Genomic DNA, 16,812 nt, shown 5'->3' with positions numbered 1-16,812 from the left:
AGTCTTTACCCCCAGCCCTGTCCCCTGCACACCCTAACCCAAACTCAGCCTTTACCCCCAGCCCTGTCCCCTACACACCCTAACCCAAACTCAGCCTTTACCCCCAGCCCTGTCCCCTACACACCCTAACCCAAACTCAGCCTTTACCCCCAGCCCTGTCCCCTGTCCCCTGCACACCCTAACCCAAACTCAGTCTTTACCCCCAGCCCTGTCCCCTGTCCCCTGCACACCCTAACCCAAACTCAGCCTTTACCCCCAGCCCTGTCCCCTACACACCCTAACCCAAACTCAGCCTTTACTCCCAGCCCTGTCCCCTACACACCCTAACCCAAACTCAGCCTTTACTCCCACTCCTTTACTTCCCTCTTCTCAGACCGTAAATGACCACCAGTCAGCTACATTTATTTTGTTAGGAGGGGATGGAAAAGCATTGAGACTATTTGTCACGGAAGCCATTTCACTCATTTACTCATGTGAATGGGTCCAAAGAGATAAGAGAAGCTAATATTGATAGGAACTGTTAAATCTTTACAGCTCAGGATTATATGACTATAATTAAAGAACATCACTACCATCTGCTGGCTGGATCGGTCTTCTGATTTGAATTGAAACAGTTTTCAGAACTTTAGAGATGATTAACTAAAAGCTGATGATAGAAGACAGCACCATGCTGTATGATAGCATAAACCCTCTAATGTTGGTCACTAGTTAACAAAGTCACAAACCCTGACCTTTTTTACCAGACGCTCTGTAGTGAGTCCATTCATTTTCATACTTTTTTAGTCATTGAAACCACAACTCTGGCATTGCAAGCACTATGTTCTACCAACTGAGCTACATTATTACAATCTGATTTTAACCCTAAACCACACTGCTAACCTTATGCCTAACCTTAAATTAAGATCAGAAATGTACAGTTTTGTTTTCATGACATTTTACGATAGGCCTATAGACAATTTGGACTTTGTGACTGGGTTTTCTAATAACCAGAGAGGCTGGGGGGAGGAGTTTACTCCAAGTGCCTGTGCAAAGGTGAAGGTGAAAGCTGTGTCTCAGTTTAGGCCTGAGGTGTAGATTGTTCTGTAAAACGTGTAGATTTGCACATATAGTGACTATTAGAGTGGTTATGGATTTAAATCAACTATTTTGAATGTGAAGTGGAGGACCTGAAGACCAGTAAAGGTAAGAGGAGATGTCAGTATATTTCACCTTCCAAACTAGACACATCAGTCCTGTTTTAAAACAATGAGGACTGGAAAAAGAGGAAGTGATGTTTGTATCTGTGTGATTGAGCAAAAGAGAGAATTTGATGAATGGTAATGATGTAAATATGAATGTTTTCTCTTTTTATTGCAGGTAAAATGGCAGAGTCCAGAGTTCATAGTAAGTCACCATGCTATAATTAATGATGAACAAAAAGTTTCATGTATCTGGGAGAACAGAACTAAACCAACTATTGAAAATGAAATGTGTTTGTGGTTGTATTTGTCTTAATGTGTAAATGTGTGTCTGGATGAAATGTGTTTGTAACATGAGGAGTTGTAGCTGAGTTTGTGTCTGTGAGAAACAGCTCTACTGCTCCACAGTGACCTCTCCCTCCAAACATCTCTTTATTATAGAACCCATTTAATCCAGTCGGACACAATACGGAAGAAAATAAACCTTTTGTACTTTACTGGCTCTAGAGAAGTTAAAGTTGTACATATCAACGAATAAGTTGGGGTCCTGAGTGGTGCAGCGGTTTAAGGTACTGCATCTCAGTGTGAAAGACAGGCTGTATCAATTCCAGGCTGTATCACAACCAGACATGATTGGGTCCCATAGGCCAGAGCACAGTTGGTTTGTGTCGTCGGGGATAGGCTGTCATTGTAAATAAGTATTTGTTCTTAACTGACTTGCCTAGTTAAATAAAGGTTAATTAAATCAAATATGTATCCAGAGCAATTAGGATTAAGTGACTTGCTCAAGGGCATATCAACAAATGTTTTCCTTGTTGCCTCAGGGATTCAAACCAGTGACGTTTCGGGTAACTGGCCCAATGCTCTTTAGTGCTAGGCTACCTGAACAAACATGTCTGACTAATGGGAAAATACAGTGCCTCTAATTTATTCTATATACTTAGTCATAGCAGATCCTTTTCTTTCTTCAGTAGATTTAAGTTGAGTTCGGTTCAGGATTTACTTGTTCTAAATGATGTTACAGATGATTTTACCATTATCCATGAACCTTTACTGATGTTTAAATCAGAGATTTTTACTGTAAAACATAATATTTTGCTGTTTCAGGGGGAATTGGCCGTGTATAGACCCATAAAGTGAATTAGTATAATAATTGAAGTGATATTTAATGTTATTAGGTTTGTTTAGTGCCTCTTGCACAATGGTAGACCTGGTTAGTATGAATGTTGAGGCTTGGACACTGGGGTAGACCTGGTTAGTATGAATGTTGAGGCTTGGACACTGGGGTAGACCTGGTTAGTATGAATGTTGAGGCTTGGACACTGGGGTAGACCTGGTTAGTATGAATGTTGAGGCTTGGACACTGGGGTAGACCTGGTTAGTATGAATGTTGAGGCTTGGACACTGGGGTAGACCTGGTTAGTATTAATGTTGAGGCTTGGACACTGGGGTAGACCTGGTTAGTATGAATGTTGAGGCTTGGACACTGGGGTAGACCTGGTTAGTACGAATGTTGAGGCTTGGACACTGGGGTAGACCTGTTTTATATGAGTATGCCCATGGATTTCCCTGGTTTATAATGGGGTGTAGGGATACACAAGGTTCATACAGGTAATGGGGCTGGATGGACATTTATTGCCCATTCAAATCCTTTCTGGCAACAATGTTTGTGGTAGGAGAAAGTGATTGGGGCTGGGTCACATGTGTTATACAACTGTAATATTAGTTTATCTATGAAATTATTAGTGTGTACAGGTCAGAGGTCACAGGACTAAAACATGCTGATAACAGGGTTGGGGTGTGCAGTGAATAGCTGGATATAGGTTACTGTTGGTGACTTGGGGAATACAGGCCTAAGGAAAGTGGGTAACAGGGCTGAAATAGGAAAGTAACAGGGATGAGGTGTATTGGCAAAGGAACTGGGGTCTTGAGTAACACACAGGTCATTTAGGGCCAGGATATGCCTGTATCTGTACTTGAGTGTATACATTTGAGGGTATTGGCATGTGGGTGTAAGGGTTAGGGCATGGGGGTAACAGGGCTGGGGTGTGTGGGTCATTGAGTTTAGGTGTGTGGGTAAGTGGGCTGAGGTATATAGATATTGAGGTTGAGGAATAGGGATAAATATCTGTTCATGTTATTATAGGCAGAGCACTCTGTCACAATTGTGACCAAGAATAAAACATACTTTTAAATAAATAAATAAATAATCAAAATGGATGACATGTTAGGCTTACTAGTGACATAAGATTAGCATAGTGGCATGTCTGGGAAAGATGTGGGAACAAATGGGATAATATCATTCTAGATTGTAGCATCACATTCTTCTATGACATATATACTTTCCTTCAAATGAATATGTCTGTCTGGGATTGTGGGGGTTGTATTTTAGAATTGACATGGTCCTGGTTGTTGTATGTCTATTGTAGTTTTTAATTCAGCTGTGTTTATAAATGTACTGAGAGGATTTGTGTTCCTGACACAGATGATGTCATTAAACATGAAATGTTCTCTCTTTCTGAACAGATCAGTTTAAACTCACCTCTAAAAACTATGTGTGGTCTGATGTTGGTGAAGAGGTCACCCTCCCCTGTCACCTCTCACCTGACACCAGTGCTGTTGCCACGACGATCAGGTGGTTTAAAGAGACAGAGTGTATTTACCTGTATCAGAATGGCCAGGTGACAGAGAGGAGTGGCTATGAGGGCAGAGTGAGTCTGATCACCCAGGAGCTGGAGAGAGGCAACGTGTCTCTGAGGCTGAGAGACTTCAGGTGGTCAGATACAGGAGTCTACATATGTCAGGTCATCCATGGAGAACAGAAGGAGGAGGCTGCAGTGGGTTTATGGAGGAGAGGAGGTAAGTGTTCTAGAACTCCAGTAATGTTTCTAAACACCTAAACAACAACAATAACAACCAGTCTCTTTCCCTGTACAGAACACTTGTACTTTCTCATGTAGGTAGGAGTTCATAGTAGGAGTTACAGATGATTAGACTAGATTCATTCTGAATATCAACTAGTTACAATGCATATTACCATCACTCTGAGCTTTGAGCTGGTCCTAAAACATTAGAACCATTCCAACATTACTGTCACGTCTCTTGATTGTCATTAGTAATGAATGTGATGAACACTCATACCCCTCTGATGTACATCACATCACTATGGGATTTGAGAGGATAATGTGACAGATGGTGATTTGAAGGTAATGATAATAACTAATGCATTCTGTTTTACATGGTCATTATTCATGACTCTCCATCTTGGATAATGGATGATCAGAACCATGTGAGTAATTACTTATCCCTTTCCCTAGATGTACATTAGTAATGAATGTGATGAACAGTCATTCCAATATGATGTATGGTATTTCATTAAATAATGTAATGAGACAGAAATTCAATGAACAATAATAACTAATGCATTCTGTTTTCCATGATCATTATTCTTGACTCTCCATCTTGGATAATGGATGATCAGTTTGGGGTGAGAAATTACTTATTTGTCTGTTTTGTTTATTGACAACCAATAACACAAGACAAAGAACAGACCAGAGTGTTAATCTGATACTATAAAAACTACAGGCCTTGTGAACAGCAATGTGTCTTCTTCAGGGCTACAAATTAAATCAGTTTCTTTATATTTATCAATACTCTCCCCAAATGTTCTCAAGGTAGGTTGGATTAGGATGTCAGATGTTCTTCAAATTATCAAGAATTTTCATATCATAGTTCTCCATCAATTTATCTGTCATATAGGTCAACATTTCTCATTTCAAAATTAACATAGAATCAGCTTGAATTCAGTTTGATGTCCTAGTATGAAGCATTCTGTGATGTTTAGACTGTTCCAATAGTAGCACTGCTTACATCCCTTTCCCTAGATGTACATTAGTAATGAATGTGATGAACAGTCATATCAATATGATGTATGGTATTTCATTTAATTATGTAATGAAACAGAAATTCAATGAACAATAATAACTAATGCATTCTGTTTTACATGATCATTATTCATGACTCTCCATCTTGGATAATGGATGATCAGTACCACGTGAGTAATTACTTATTTGTCTGTTTTGTTTATTGACAACCAATAACACAAGACAAAGAACAGACCAGAGTGTTAATCTGATACTATAAAAACTACAGGCCTTGTGAACAGCAGTGTGTCTTCTTCAAGGCTACAAATTAAATCAGTTTCTTTACATTTATCAATACTCTCCCCAAATGTTCTCAAGGTAGGTTGGATTAAGATGTATAGATGTTCTTCAAATTGTCCTGAATTTTCATATCAAAGTCCTCCCACAATATATCTGCTATAGAGGTCAACATTTCAGAGGGGTTGAGTTTAATGTGGAAGACACATTTCAGTTGAATACATTCAGTTGAACAACTGACTAGGTATCCCCCTTTCCTTTCCCTTTTACATAGTCCTCCATCAATTTATCTGCCATAGAGCTCAACATTTCTCATTTCAAAATTAACATGGAATCAGCTTGAATTCCGTTTGATGTCCTAGTATGAAGATTTCTGTGATGTTTAGACTGTTCCAATAGTAGCACTGCTTACATCCCTTTCCCTAGATGTACATTAGTAATGAATGTGATGAACAGTCATTCCAATATGATGTATGGTATTTCATTGTGTAATGAGACAGAAATTCAATGAACAATAATAACTAATGCATTCTGTTTTACATGATCATTATTCATGACTCTCCATCTTGGATAATGGATGATCAGAAGAGGGTGAGTAATTACTTATTTGTCTGTTTTGTTTATTGACAATCAATAACACAAGACAAAGAACAGACCAGAGTGTTAATCTGATACTATAAAAACTACAGGCCTTGTGAACAGCAGTGTGTCTTCTTCAAGACTACAAATTAAATCAGTTTCTTTACATTTATCAATACTCTCCCCAAATGTTCTCAAGGTAGGTTGGATTATGTTGTCAGATGTTCTTCAAATTCTACTGAATGTATATTCCATAGAACCCTGCCTCCTGACACAATATCCTGTATCTGCCATAGAGCCCAATGCTGGTTATCACTAACAATGAACATAATCATTTGATCAGAGATAGGACAATAACTAAACAACATTATTTATGAAGTTAACCAGATCTCATTAGTGCCCACAGTCCCTATATGAGGGAGGCTTGAGTGACAGGAGAAATCTGATTGGTCCTGTTTGTTCTGTATATAGTGTAGTCTACTACACAGAACTCACCTCTCTGTTTTACACCATAGTCTCAGGTTCACTGTATTTACAACGTGAGACCCAGGAGGACAACCTGAAGAGGGAGGCATCAGCTGGTGAGCTTGGTAAGTATGAGAGAGTCTGGAGGAGAGAGGATTGAATCAGGGAACATGAGTGATGTCATTCAGTGTTTCAGACTAATTCATTTGTAATGTATCAAATAGTCAATAGACCAGTTGATGATTGGTTCAGCTCAGATAACTGTTGACTGGAGGAAATAATTACTAATAATTGTACCACCTCCATCAAATGATAATGTCTTTATAGGTAAACTATTGAATGAATTAATAAATATCGTATTCAAACAACCGATTAAATATGTTAATTACTCTCTCTCAGAGTTGAAGATGGAAAAAGAATTAAAAGAGAAATTAAGACAGGAGATGATGAAACAACTAGAGGAGAAAGATACACAACTGGATGATATGACCCAGGAAGTGAGAGAGAAAGAGAGACTCCTGGAGGAGAAGAACCAGATAATGGGACAGAGGGAGAAACTATTAGAAGAGAAAGAAAACCAACTGGAAGAGAAAGACAAGCAACTAAAGGATAGAGACATTCAACTAGAGGCACTGAGAAAGAACCTGCAGGACAAGAACAGCCAAGTAGAGAACTTCAGAGTCCTACTGCAGGAAAAAGACCTTCAACTAGAGGACAGAAACCACAGACTGGGAGAGAAGGACATACTACTGGAAGAGAAGGACAGACAACTGGAAGAGAGAGACAAACTACTGAAAGAGAGAGAGAACCAACTAAAGGAAAGAGACCTTCAACTAGAGGACAGAAACTATAGACTGGGGGAGAAGGACAGACTACTGGAAGAGAGAGACAGACTACTGGAAGAGAAAGAGGACCAACTAAAGGAAAGAGACCTTCAACTAGAGGACAGCAACTATAGACTGGGAGAGAAGGACAGACTACTGGAAGAGAAAGAGAACCAACTAAAGGAAAGAGACCTTCAACTAGAGGACAGAAACTATAGACTGGGGGAGAAGGACAGACTACTGGAAGAGAAGCCCAGACTACTGGAAGAGAAGGACAGACTACTGGAAGAGAGAGATAAACTACTGGAAGGAAATGCAAATGAACTAAAAGAGAGGAGGCAGGAAGTAGAAGAGAAAGATAACCTACTAGAGGAGAGAGAGAAGCAGTTAAAGGAAAGAGACAAACAGGTGGAGGATGTCAACAATGAAAATGCTGAACTGGGTAAGTTTATTCACACCATTAATACATTTAGTCTTCTGTACTTTCCTCAATTCTCAGGTTATTGTCGACTCTCCACTGAGTTGTGAATATTGTTTTACATCACTTCATACTTTCCCTCTGCATCACATTTCTGTCTAAAGTCTTTAACACAGAATTCAGATCCTAGTCCTCCTTTGTTATTTCAGCTCAACAGATATGTGATGTGAAGACTGAGGTAGAGAGACTGAGAAGAGAGATCTCAGCCCAGATGACTGGTGAGTGAGATATGTGAAACCCAGAACTCCCCTTCAGTAGGTCTATGTGCCTTCATGTGTCACTGAGTTAAATGTTCCCATTCTAAATGGTTGTTCTATTATTTTAGAACCTGGAGAGACGTCAGATACAGGTTCCATACTCCCAGTCAGGAGGAGACAGAGCAAGGACCATCCTCCATCCAGTGAGTTATCAATATTGTCCTGTTGTCTCCTACTGTTTCTAGTCTATAGTGGACCATCCTTCACTTAGTGAGTTATCACTATTGTCCTGTTGTCGCCTACTGTTTCTAGTCTATAGTGGACCATCCTTCACTTAGTGAGTTATCAATATTGACCTGTTGTCACCTATTGTTTCTAGTCTATAGTGGACCATCCTTCACTTAGTGAGTTATCACTATTGTCCTGTTGTCTCCTACTGTTTCTAGTCTATAGTGGACCATCCTTCACTTAGTGAGTTATCACTATTGTCCTGTTGTCTCCTACTGTTTCTAGTCTATAGTGGACCATCCTTCACTTAGTGAGTTATCAATATTGTACTGTTGTTTCCTACTGTTTCTAGTCTATAGTGGACCATCCTTCACTTAGTGAGTTATCAATATTGTCCTGTTGTCTCCTACTGTTTCTAGTCTATAGTGGACTATCCTTCACTTAGTGAGTTATCACTATTGTCCTGTTGTCTCCTACTGTTTCTAGTCTATACTGAACCATCCTTCACTTAGTGAGTTATCACTATTGTCCTGTTGTCTCCTACTGTTTCTAGTCTATAGTGGACCATCCTTCACTTAGTGAGTTATCACTATTGTCCTGTTGTCTCCTACTGTTTCTAGTCTATAGTGGACCATCCTTCACTTAGTGAGTTATCAATATTGTCCTGTTGTCTCCTACTGTTTCTAGTCTATAGTGGACCATCCTTCACTTAGTGAGTTATCACTGTCCTGTTGTCTCCTACTGTTTCTAGTCTATAGTGGACCATCCTTCACTTAGTGAGTTATCACTATTGTCCTGTTGTCTCCTACTGTTTCTAGTCTATAGTGGACCATCCTTCACTTAGTGACTTATCAATATTGTCCTGTTGTCTCCTACTGTTTCTAGTCTATAGTGGACCATCCTTCACTTAGTGAGTTATCACTATTGTCCTGTTGTCTCCTACTGTTTCTAGTCTATAGTGGACCATCCTTCACTTAGTGAGTTATCAATATTGTCCTGTTGTCTCCTACTGTTTCTAGTCTATAGTGGACCATCCTTCACTTAGTGAGTTATCACTATTGTCCTGTTGTCTCCTACTGTTTCTAGTCTATAGTGGACCATCCTTCACTTAGTGAGTTATCACTATTGTCCTGTTGTCTCCTACTGTTTCTAGTCTATAGAGGACCATCCTTCACTTAGTGAGTTATCACTATTGTCCTGTTGTCTCCTACTGTTTCTAGTCTATAGTGGACCATCCTTCACTTAGTGAGTTATCACTATTGTCCTGTTGTCTCCTACTGTTTCTAGTCTATAGTGGACCATCCTTCACTTAGTGAGTTATCACTATTGTCCTGTTGTCTCCTAAGGTTTCTAGTGTATAGTGGACCATCCTTCACTTAGTGAGTTATCAATATTGTCCTGTTGTCGCCTACTGTTTCTAGTCTATAGTGGACCATCCTTCACTTAGTGAGTTATCACTATTGTCCTGTTGTCTCCTACTGTTTCTAGTCTATAGTGGACCATCCTTCACTTAGTGAGTTATCAATATTGTACTGTTGTCTCCTACTGTTTCTAGTCTATAGTGGACCATCCTTCACTTAGTGAGTTATCACTATTGTCCTGTTGTCTCCTACTGTTTCTAGTCTATAGTGAACCATCCTTCACTTAGTGAGTTATCACTATTGTCCTGTTGTCTCCTACTGTTTCTAGTCTATAGTGGACCATCCTTCACTTAGTGAGTTATCACTATTGTCCTGTTGTCTCCTACTGTTTCTAGTCTATAGTGGACCATCCTTCACTTAGTGAGTTATGACTATTGTCCTGTTGTCTCCTACTGTTTCTAGTCTATAGTGGACCATCCTTCACTTAGTGAGTTATCAATATTGTCCTGTTGTCTCCTACTGTTTCTAGTCTATAGTGGACCATCCTTCACTTAGTGAGTTATCACTATTGTCCTGTTGTCTCCTACTGTTTCTAGTCTATAGTGGACCATCCTTCACTTAGTGAGTTATCAATATTGTACTGTTGTCTCCTACTGTTTCTAGTCTATAGTGGACCATCCTTCACTTAGTGAGTTATCAATATTGTCCTGTTATCTCCTACTGTTTCTAGTCTATAGTGGACTATCCTTCACTTAGTGAGTTATCACTATTGTCCTGTTGTCTCCTACTGTTTCTAGTCTATACTGAACCATCCTTCACTTAGTGAGTTATCACTATTGTCCTGTTGTCTCCTACTGTTTCTAGTCTATAGTGGACCATCCTTCACTTAGTGAGTTATCACTATTGTCCTGTTGTCTCCTACTGTTTCTAGTCCATAGTGGACCATCCTTCACTTAGTGAGTTATCAATATTGTCCTGTTGTCTCCTACTGTTTCTAGTCTATAGTGGACTATCCTTCACTTAGTGAGTTATCACTGTCCTGTTGTCTCCTACTGTTTCTAGTCTATAGTGGACCATCCTTCACTTAGTGAGTTATCACTATTGTCCTGTTTCTCCTACTGTTTCTAGTCTATAGTGGACCATCCTTCACTTAGTGACTTATCAATATTGTCCTGTTGTCTCCTACTGTTTCTAGTCTATAGTGGACCATCCTTCACTTAGTGAGTTATCACTATTGTCCTGTTGTCTCCTACTGTTTCTAGTCTATAGTGGACCATCCTTCACTTAGTGAGTTATCAATATTGTCCTGTTGTCTCCTACTGTTTCTAGTCTATAGTGGACCATCCTTCACTTAGTGAGTTATCACTATTGTCCTGTTGTCTCCTACTGTTTCTAGTCTATAGTGGACCATCCTTCACTTAGTGAGTTATCACTATTGTCCTGTTGTCTCCTACTGTTTCTAGTCTATAGAGGACCATCCTTCACTTAGTGAGTTATCACTATTGTCCTGTTGTCTCCTACTGTTTCTAGTCTATAGTGGACCATCCTTCACTTAGTGAGTTATCACTATTGTCCTGTTGTCTCCTACTGTTTCTAGTCTATAGTGGACCATCCTTCACTTAGTGAGTTATCACTATTGTCCTGTTGTCTCCTACTGTTTCTAGTCTATAGTGGACCATCCTTCACTTAGTGAGTTATCAATATTGTCCTGTTGTCTCCTACTGTTTCTAGTCTATAGTGGACCATCCTTCACTTAGTGAGTTATCAATATTGTCCTGTTGTCTCCTACTGTTTCTAGTCTATAGTGGACCATCCTTCACTTAGTGAGTTATCAATATTGTCCTGTTGTCTCCTACTGTTTCTAGTCTATAGTGGACCATCCTTCACTTAGTGAGTTATCAATATTGTCCTGTTGTCTCCTACTGTTTCTAGTCTATAGTGGACCATCCTTCACTTAGTGAGTTATCAATATTGTCCTGTTGTCTCCTACTGTTTCTAGTCTATAGTGGACCATCCTTCACTTAGTGAGTTATCACTATTGTCCTGTTGTCTCCTACTGTTTCTAGTCTATAGTGGACCATCCTTCACTTAGTGAGTTATCACTATTGTCCTGTTGTCTCCTACTGTTTCTAGTCTATAGTGGACCATCCGTCACTTAGTGAGTTATCACTATTGTCCTGTTGTCTCCTACTGTTTCTAGTCTATAGTGGACCATCCTTCACTTAGTGAGTTATCAATATTGTACTGTTGTCTCCTACTGTTTCTAGTCTATAGTGGACCATCCTTCACTTAGTGAGTTATCAATATTGTCCTGTTATCTCCTACTGTTTCTAGTCTATAGTGGACTATCCTTCACTTAGTGAGTTATCACTATTGTCCTGTTGTCTCCTACTGTTTCTAGTCTATACTGAACCATCCTTCACTTAGTGAGTTATCACTATTGTCCTGTTGTCTCCTACTGTTTCTAGTCTATAGTGGACCATCCTTCACTGAGTGAGTTATCACTATTGTCCTGTTGTCTCCTACTGTTTCTAGTCTATAGTGGACCATCCTTCACTTAGTGAGTTATCAATATTGTCCTGTTGTCTCCTACTGTTTCTAGTCTATAGTGGACCATCCTTCACTTAGTGAGTTATCAATATTGTCCTGTTGTCTCCTACTGTTTCTAGTCTATAGTGGACCATCCTTCACTTAGTGAGTTATCAATATTGTCCTGTTGTCTCCTACTGTTTCTAGTCTATAGTGGACCATCCTTCACTTAGTGAGTTATCACTATTGTCCTGTTGTCTCCTACTGTTTCTAGTCTATAGTGGACCATCCTTCACTTAGTGAGTTATCACTATTGTCCTGTTGTCTCCTACTGTTTCTAGTCTATAGAGGACCATCCTTCACTTAGTGAGTTATCACTATTGTCCTGTTGTCTCCTACTGTTTCTAGTCTATAGTGGACCATCCTTCACTTAGTGAGTTATCACTATTGTCCTGTTGTCTCCTACTGTTTCTAGTCTATAGTGGACCATCCTTCACTTAGTGAGTTATCACTATTGTCCTGTTGTCTCCTACTGTTTCTAGTCTATAGTGGACCATCCTTCACTTAGTGAGTTATCAATATTGTCCTGTTGTCTCCTACTGTTTCTAGTCTATAGTGGACCATCCTTCACTTAGTGAGTTATCACTATTGTCCTGTTGTCTCCTACTGTTTCTAGTCTATAGTGGACCATCCTTCACTTAGTGAGTTATCACTATTGTCCTGTTGTCTCCTACTGTTTCTAGTCTATAGTGGACCATCCTTCACTTAGTGAGTTATCAATATTGTCCTGTTGTCTCCTACTGTTTCTAGTCTATAGTGGACCATCCTTCACTTAGTGAGTTATCAATATTGTCCTGTTGTCTCCTACTGTTTCTAGTCTATAGTGGACCATCCTTCACTTAGTGAGTTATCAATATTGTCCTGTTGTCTCCTACTGTTTCTAGTCTATAGTGGACCATCCTTCACTAAGTGAGTTATACATGGTGTCTCAAACTGTCATCATTCTTGACATTCTCTATTTTCTCCAATAATCTATATTTCACTATGATGTGTAATGTATTTGTAGTTTGTTTATACTTTGTTTTAAATGTGTCTCTGATGAGTCAGTATGTTGACCAGTTCTCTATGTTGTGTTACAGTGGGAGGAGAGACCTCAGAGACAGACCCCACACTTCCACTGAGGAGGAGACACAGCATGGAGTTAATTCCTCCATATAGTGAGTTATGGATGTAGATTATATTATATTTGACACTGTTGTACATCCTCCAGATAGTGAGTTATGGATGTAGATTATATTATATTTGACTCTGTTGTACATCCTCCAGATAGTGAGTTATGGATGTAGATTATATTATATTTGACTCTGTTGTACATCCTCCAGATAGTGAGTTATGGATGTAGATTATATTATATTTGACTCTGTTGTACATCCTCCAGATAGTGAGTTATGGATGTAGATTATATTATATTTGACTCTGTTGTACATCCTCCAGATAGTGAGTTATGGATGTAGATTATATTATATTTGACTCTGTTGTACATCCTCCAGATAATGAGTTATGGATGTAGATTATATTATATTTGACTCTGTTGTCCATCCTCCAGATAGTGAGTTATGGATGTAGATTATATTATATTTGACACTGTTGTACATCCTCCAGATAGTGAGTTATGGATGTAGATTATATTATATTTTACACTGTTGTACATCCTCCAGATAGTAAGTTATGGATGTAGATTATATTATATTTGACTCTGTTGTACATCCTCCAGATAGTGAGTTATGGATGTAGATTATATTATATTTGACTCTGTTGTACATCCTCCAGATAGTGAGTTATGGATGTAGATTATATTATATTGGACTCTGTTGTACATCCTCCAGATAGTGAGTTATGGATGTAGATTATATTATATTTGACTCTGTTGTACATCCTCCAGAGAGTCAGTGTGTTGATCAGTGCTGTGTGTTGTGTTGCAGTGGGAGCAGAGAGCAGCAGTCCAGACTCCCCAGTGTCTCCCAGTGTGTCTGAGCTGAGACTGGTGCTGCTGGGGAGGACTGGGGCTGGGAGGAGTGCAGCAGGAAACACCATCCTAGGCAGAGAGGAGTTTGGGGCCCAGGCCAGCCCCTCTGCAGTGACCCAGAGGAGTAAGAGGAGAGAGGGGGACGTGTGTGGGAGACGGCTGGTGATGGTGGACACTCCAGACTGGTTCTGTCCTGGACTCTCTCTGGAGGAGATGAGACAGGATGTGGGGCTCTGTGTCCGTCTGTCTGCCCCGGGACCCCACGCCTTCCTCCTGGTCATACCAGTGGAGCCCTCTAAGGGGAAGGAGAGAGGGGTGCTGGAGAGAATAGAGGAGGTGTTTGGGGAGGGTTGTTGGGAACACACTGTGATTCTATTCACCCATGATGATGTCCTGAAAAAGCAGAGCATTGAGGAGTTTCTCCAAGCTGGAAGTCAGCACCTCCAGCAGCTTGTAGAGAAAAGTGGGAGCAGGTACCACGTCCTCAACATTAAGGACAGGGCCCATGGCACTCAGGTATCAGAGCTGCTGGAGCAGGTAGAGGAGATGGTGGCAGGAAACAGAGAGAGATTCTACAGCAGTCAGACCTACCAGGAGGCAGAGACCCAGGTTAGAGAGATGGAGGGAAAGATCCAGAGAGAGAGAGGAGAGAGGAAACAGAGGGAGGAGAGAGACTTGAGAGAGAGACTTCAGAAGGAGTTCCAGGACTCTCTGATAAAGATAGAGGGAGTGATCCAGGAACATGAGGGAGATATCAGAACAATCAGTGAAAGAACCAGTGAACTGGAGAGACAGGTGAAAGAAGAGAGGGATGAGGAGAAGAAAATAGAACTGGAGAGGGAGCTGAAGAGGGAGTCTGATAGGAGGGAGGAGATGGAGAGAAAGCTGGAGAGATTGAGAGAGAAGACAGAGAATGAGAGGAGGGAGATGGAGGAGAGACACAGACAGGAGATAGAGGAGATGATGGAGAACTATGAAGGAGAGGCCAGAGTTGAAGCAGAGAGAAACATGATGAAGATAGTCCTACCTGAGTTACAGAGGAACATGATGATCTCACAGACAAAGATGCAGAGGGAGTTCAGCAGACAGATGGAGGAGAAGGATAGACAGATGAAGGAGAAGAATAGAGCGATTGTGGAAAGGGATGGAGAGATACAGGGACTGATAGATAGACTGTGGGAGATGTGCAAATGAGTTATTGTAACTAGCCTGAAGAAGTGCTGGGATACATGGAGAGGTAGAAGAAGGGAGAAGAAGAAGACAGGGAGAACTGATGGAGATCTGAGGAATGTCTGGGCAGATGTAACCTAGTTCACCATTTCACTGAATTAGCCTGACAACGAGGTTAGAGATGAGATTACTTGTTCATGGAGGGATTGGAGAAGTTAGAGATAATCACATGATATTTATCTGACAATGTAAGAACAATGTGATAGTCTGTCCTGTGATGAGTGTCATGGTGGGAAAACAGGTCAGAATACTGTCTGATCCTGTCTAGAATAACGTGATAGTCTGTCCTGTGATGAGTGTCATGGTGGGAAAACAGGTCAGAATACTGTCTGATCCTGTCTAGGTCAAAATCTGTCGTTCTGCCCCTGAGCAAGTCAGTTGCGGAAGACACATTTCAGTTGAATACATTCAGTTGGACAACTGACTAGGTATCCCCCCCCCCCCCCCCCTTTACAGTGTCTAGAGGAGGGGAGGGAGGTCTGTAAAGATCTTGATGAGACTTAAGACAGAATTCCAAACCAACGTAGATTATTGACCTTTGCACTGCAGCCTTTTAGAATGGAGAGGGTTGTGGGGGGTCAGGAGGTCAGTGGGCGGAGTCAGAGACTGAGAACTCTAAAGATCTGAGTGAGACTTTTACTCAGTGTTTGAGGAGGTCTACTATTGAACAGAGAGAACCATGCTGTATCTGAGTGAGACTTTTACTCAGTGTTTGAGGAGGTCTACTATTGAACAGAGAGAACCATGCTGTATCTGAGTGAGACTTTTACTCAGTGTTTGAGGAGGTCTACTATTGAACAGAGAGAACCATGCTGTATCTGAGTGAGACTTTTACTCAGTGTTTGAGGAGGTCTACTATTGAACAGAGAGAACCATGCTGTATCTGAGTGAGACTTTTACTCAGTGTTTGAGGAGGTCTACTATTGAACAGAGAGAACCATGCTGTATCTGAGTGAGACTTTTACTCAGTGTTTGAGGAGGTCTACTATTGAACAGAGAGAACCATACTGTATTTACCACACAGTACTTCCTGTTATCAATCAATTACACAATCGAATTGTATGTTTCATGTTGAAACTTTATGTAGCCTCCGCGAAGGCCGGATCCGGGGTCTGGGAGGGGGGCTACGACCTACACCGGAGCCGCCACCGACACTCATCACCCCCCCTACCCTCCCCATTTGGTTTCAGGTTTTGGGGGGGGGGGGGTACTGTCACGTCCTGACCATAGAGAGCCCTTGTTTCTCTATGGTGTAGTAGGTGAGGGCGCGACTAGGGGGTATTCTAGTTTAAAATGTCTATGTTGTGTTCTAGTTTATATTTTCTATGTTGGTGTTTTGTATTGTTCCCAATTACAGGCAGCTGGTAATCGTTGTCTCTAATTGGGGATCATATTTAATTAACTGTTTTTCCCACCTGTGTTTGTGGGATATTGTTTTGTGTTTGTGCACCACGTAGTCACGTTTCGTTGATCGTTTTCTGATTTATTGTTTTTTGCATAAGTTTCACTTTGAAATAAATATGTGGAACTCAACATCCGCTGCGCCTTGGTCCCGTC

The 16,812-nt window shown here is 40.6% G+C and overlaps 2 protein-coding genes across 2 annotated transcripts in view; both read left to right on the top strand.

Moving 5' to 3' along the window:
- LOC139577306 (trichohyalin-like) overlaps window positions 1–16,788 on the top strand; it is a 38,809-nt gene extending 22,021 nt beyond the window's left edge. Inside the window, exon 7 of the transcript XR_011675254.1 lies at window positions 15,733–16,788. The gene's annotated coding sequence lies outside the window, so the exon portion shown is untranslated. The remainder of the gene's footprint in view (window positions 1–15,732) is intronic.
- The window catches only part of LOC139577305 (trichohyalin-like), a 37,800-nt gene continuing 22,011 nt past the window's right edge, over window positions 1,024–16,812 (top strand). Inside the window, exons 1-5 of the mRNA XM_071404314.1 lie at window positions 1,024–1,182; window positions 1,357–1,383; window positions 3,705–4,037; window positions 6,433–6,507; window positions 6,782–7,586. Coding sequence (XP_071260415.1) covers window positions 1,362–1,383; window positions 3,705–4,037; window positions 6,433–6,507; window positions 6,782–7,586 — 1,235 coding nt within the window. The 5' untranslated portion in view covers window positions 1,024–1,182; window positions 1,357–1,361. The remainder of the gene's footprint in view (window positions 1,183–1,356; window positions 1,384–3,704; window positions 4,038–6,432; window positions 6,508–6,781; window positions 7,587–16,812) is intronic.

The sequence above is a fragment of the Salvelinus alpinus genome, chromosome 5, assembly GCF_045679555.1.
Source record: "Salvelinus alpinus chromosome 5, SLU_Salpinus.1, whole genome shotgun sequence".
Classification (NCBI taxonomy): Eukaryota; Metazoa; Chordata; class Actinopteri; order Salmoniformes; family Salmonidae; genus Salvelinus; species Salvelinus alpinus.
The sequence above is the reverse complement of the archived record's forward strand: the minus strand, read 5'-3'. Positions and strand labels throughout refer to the sequence as shown.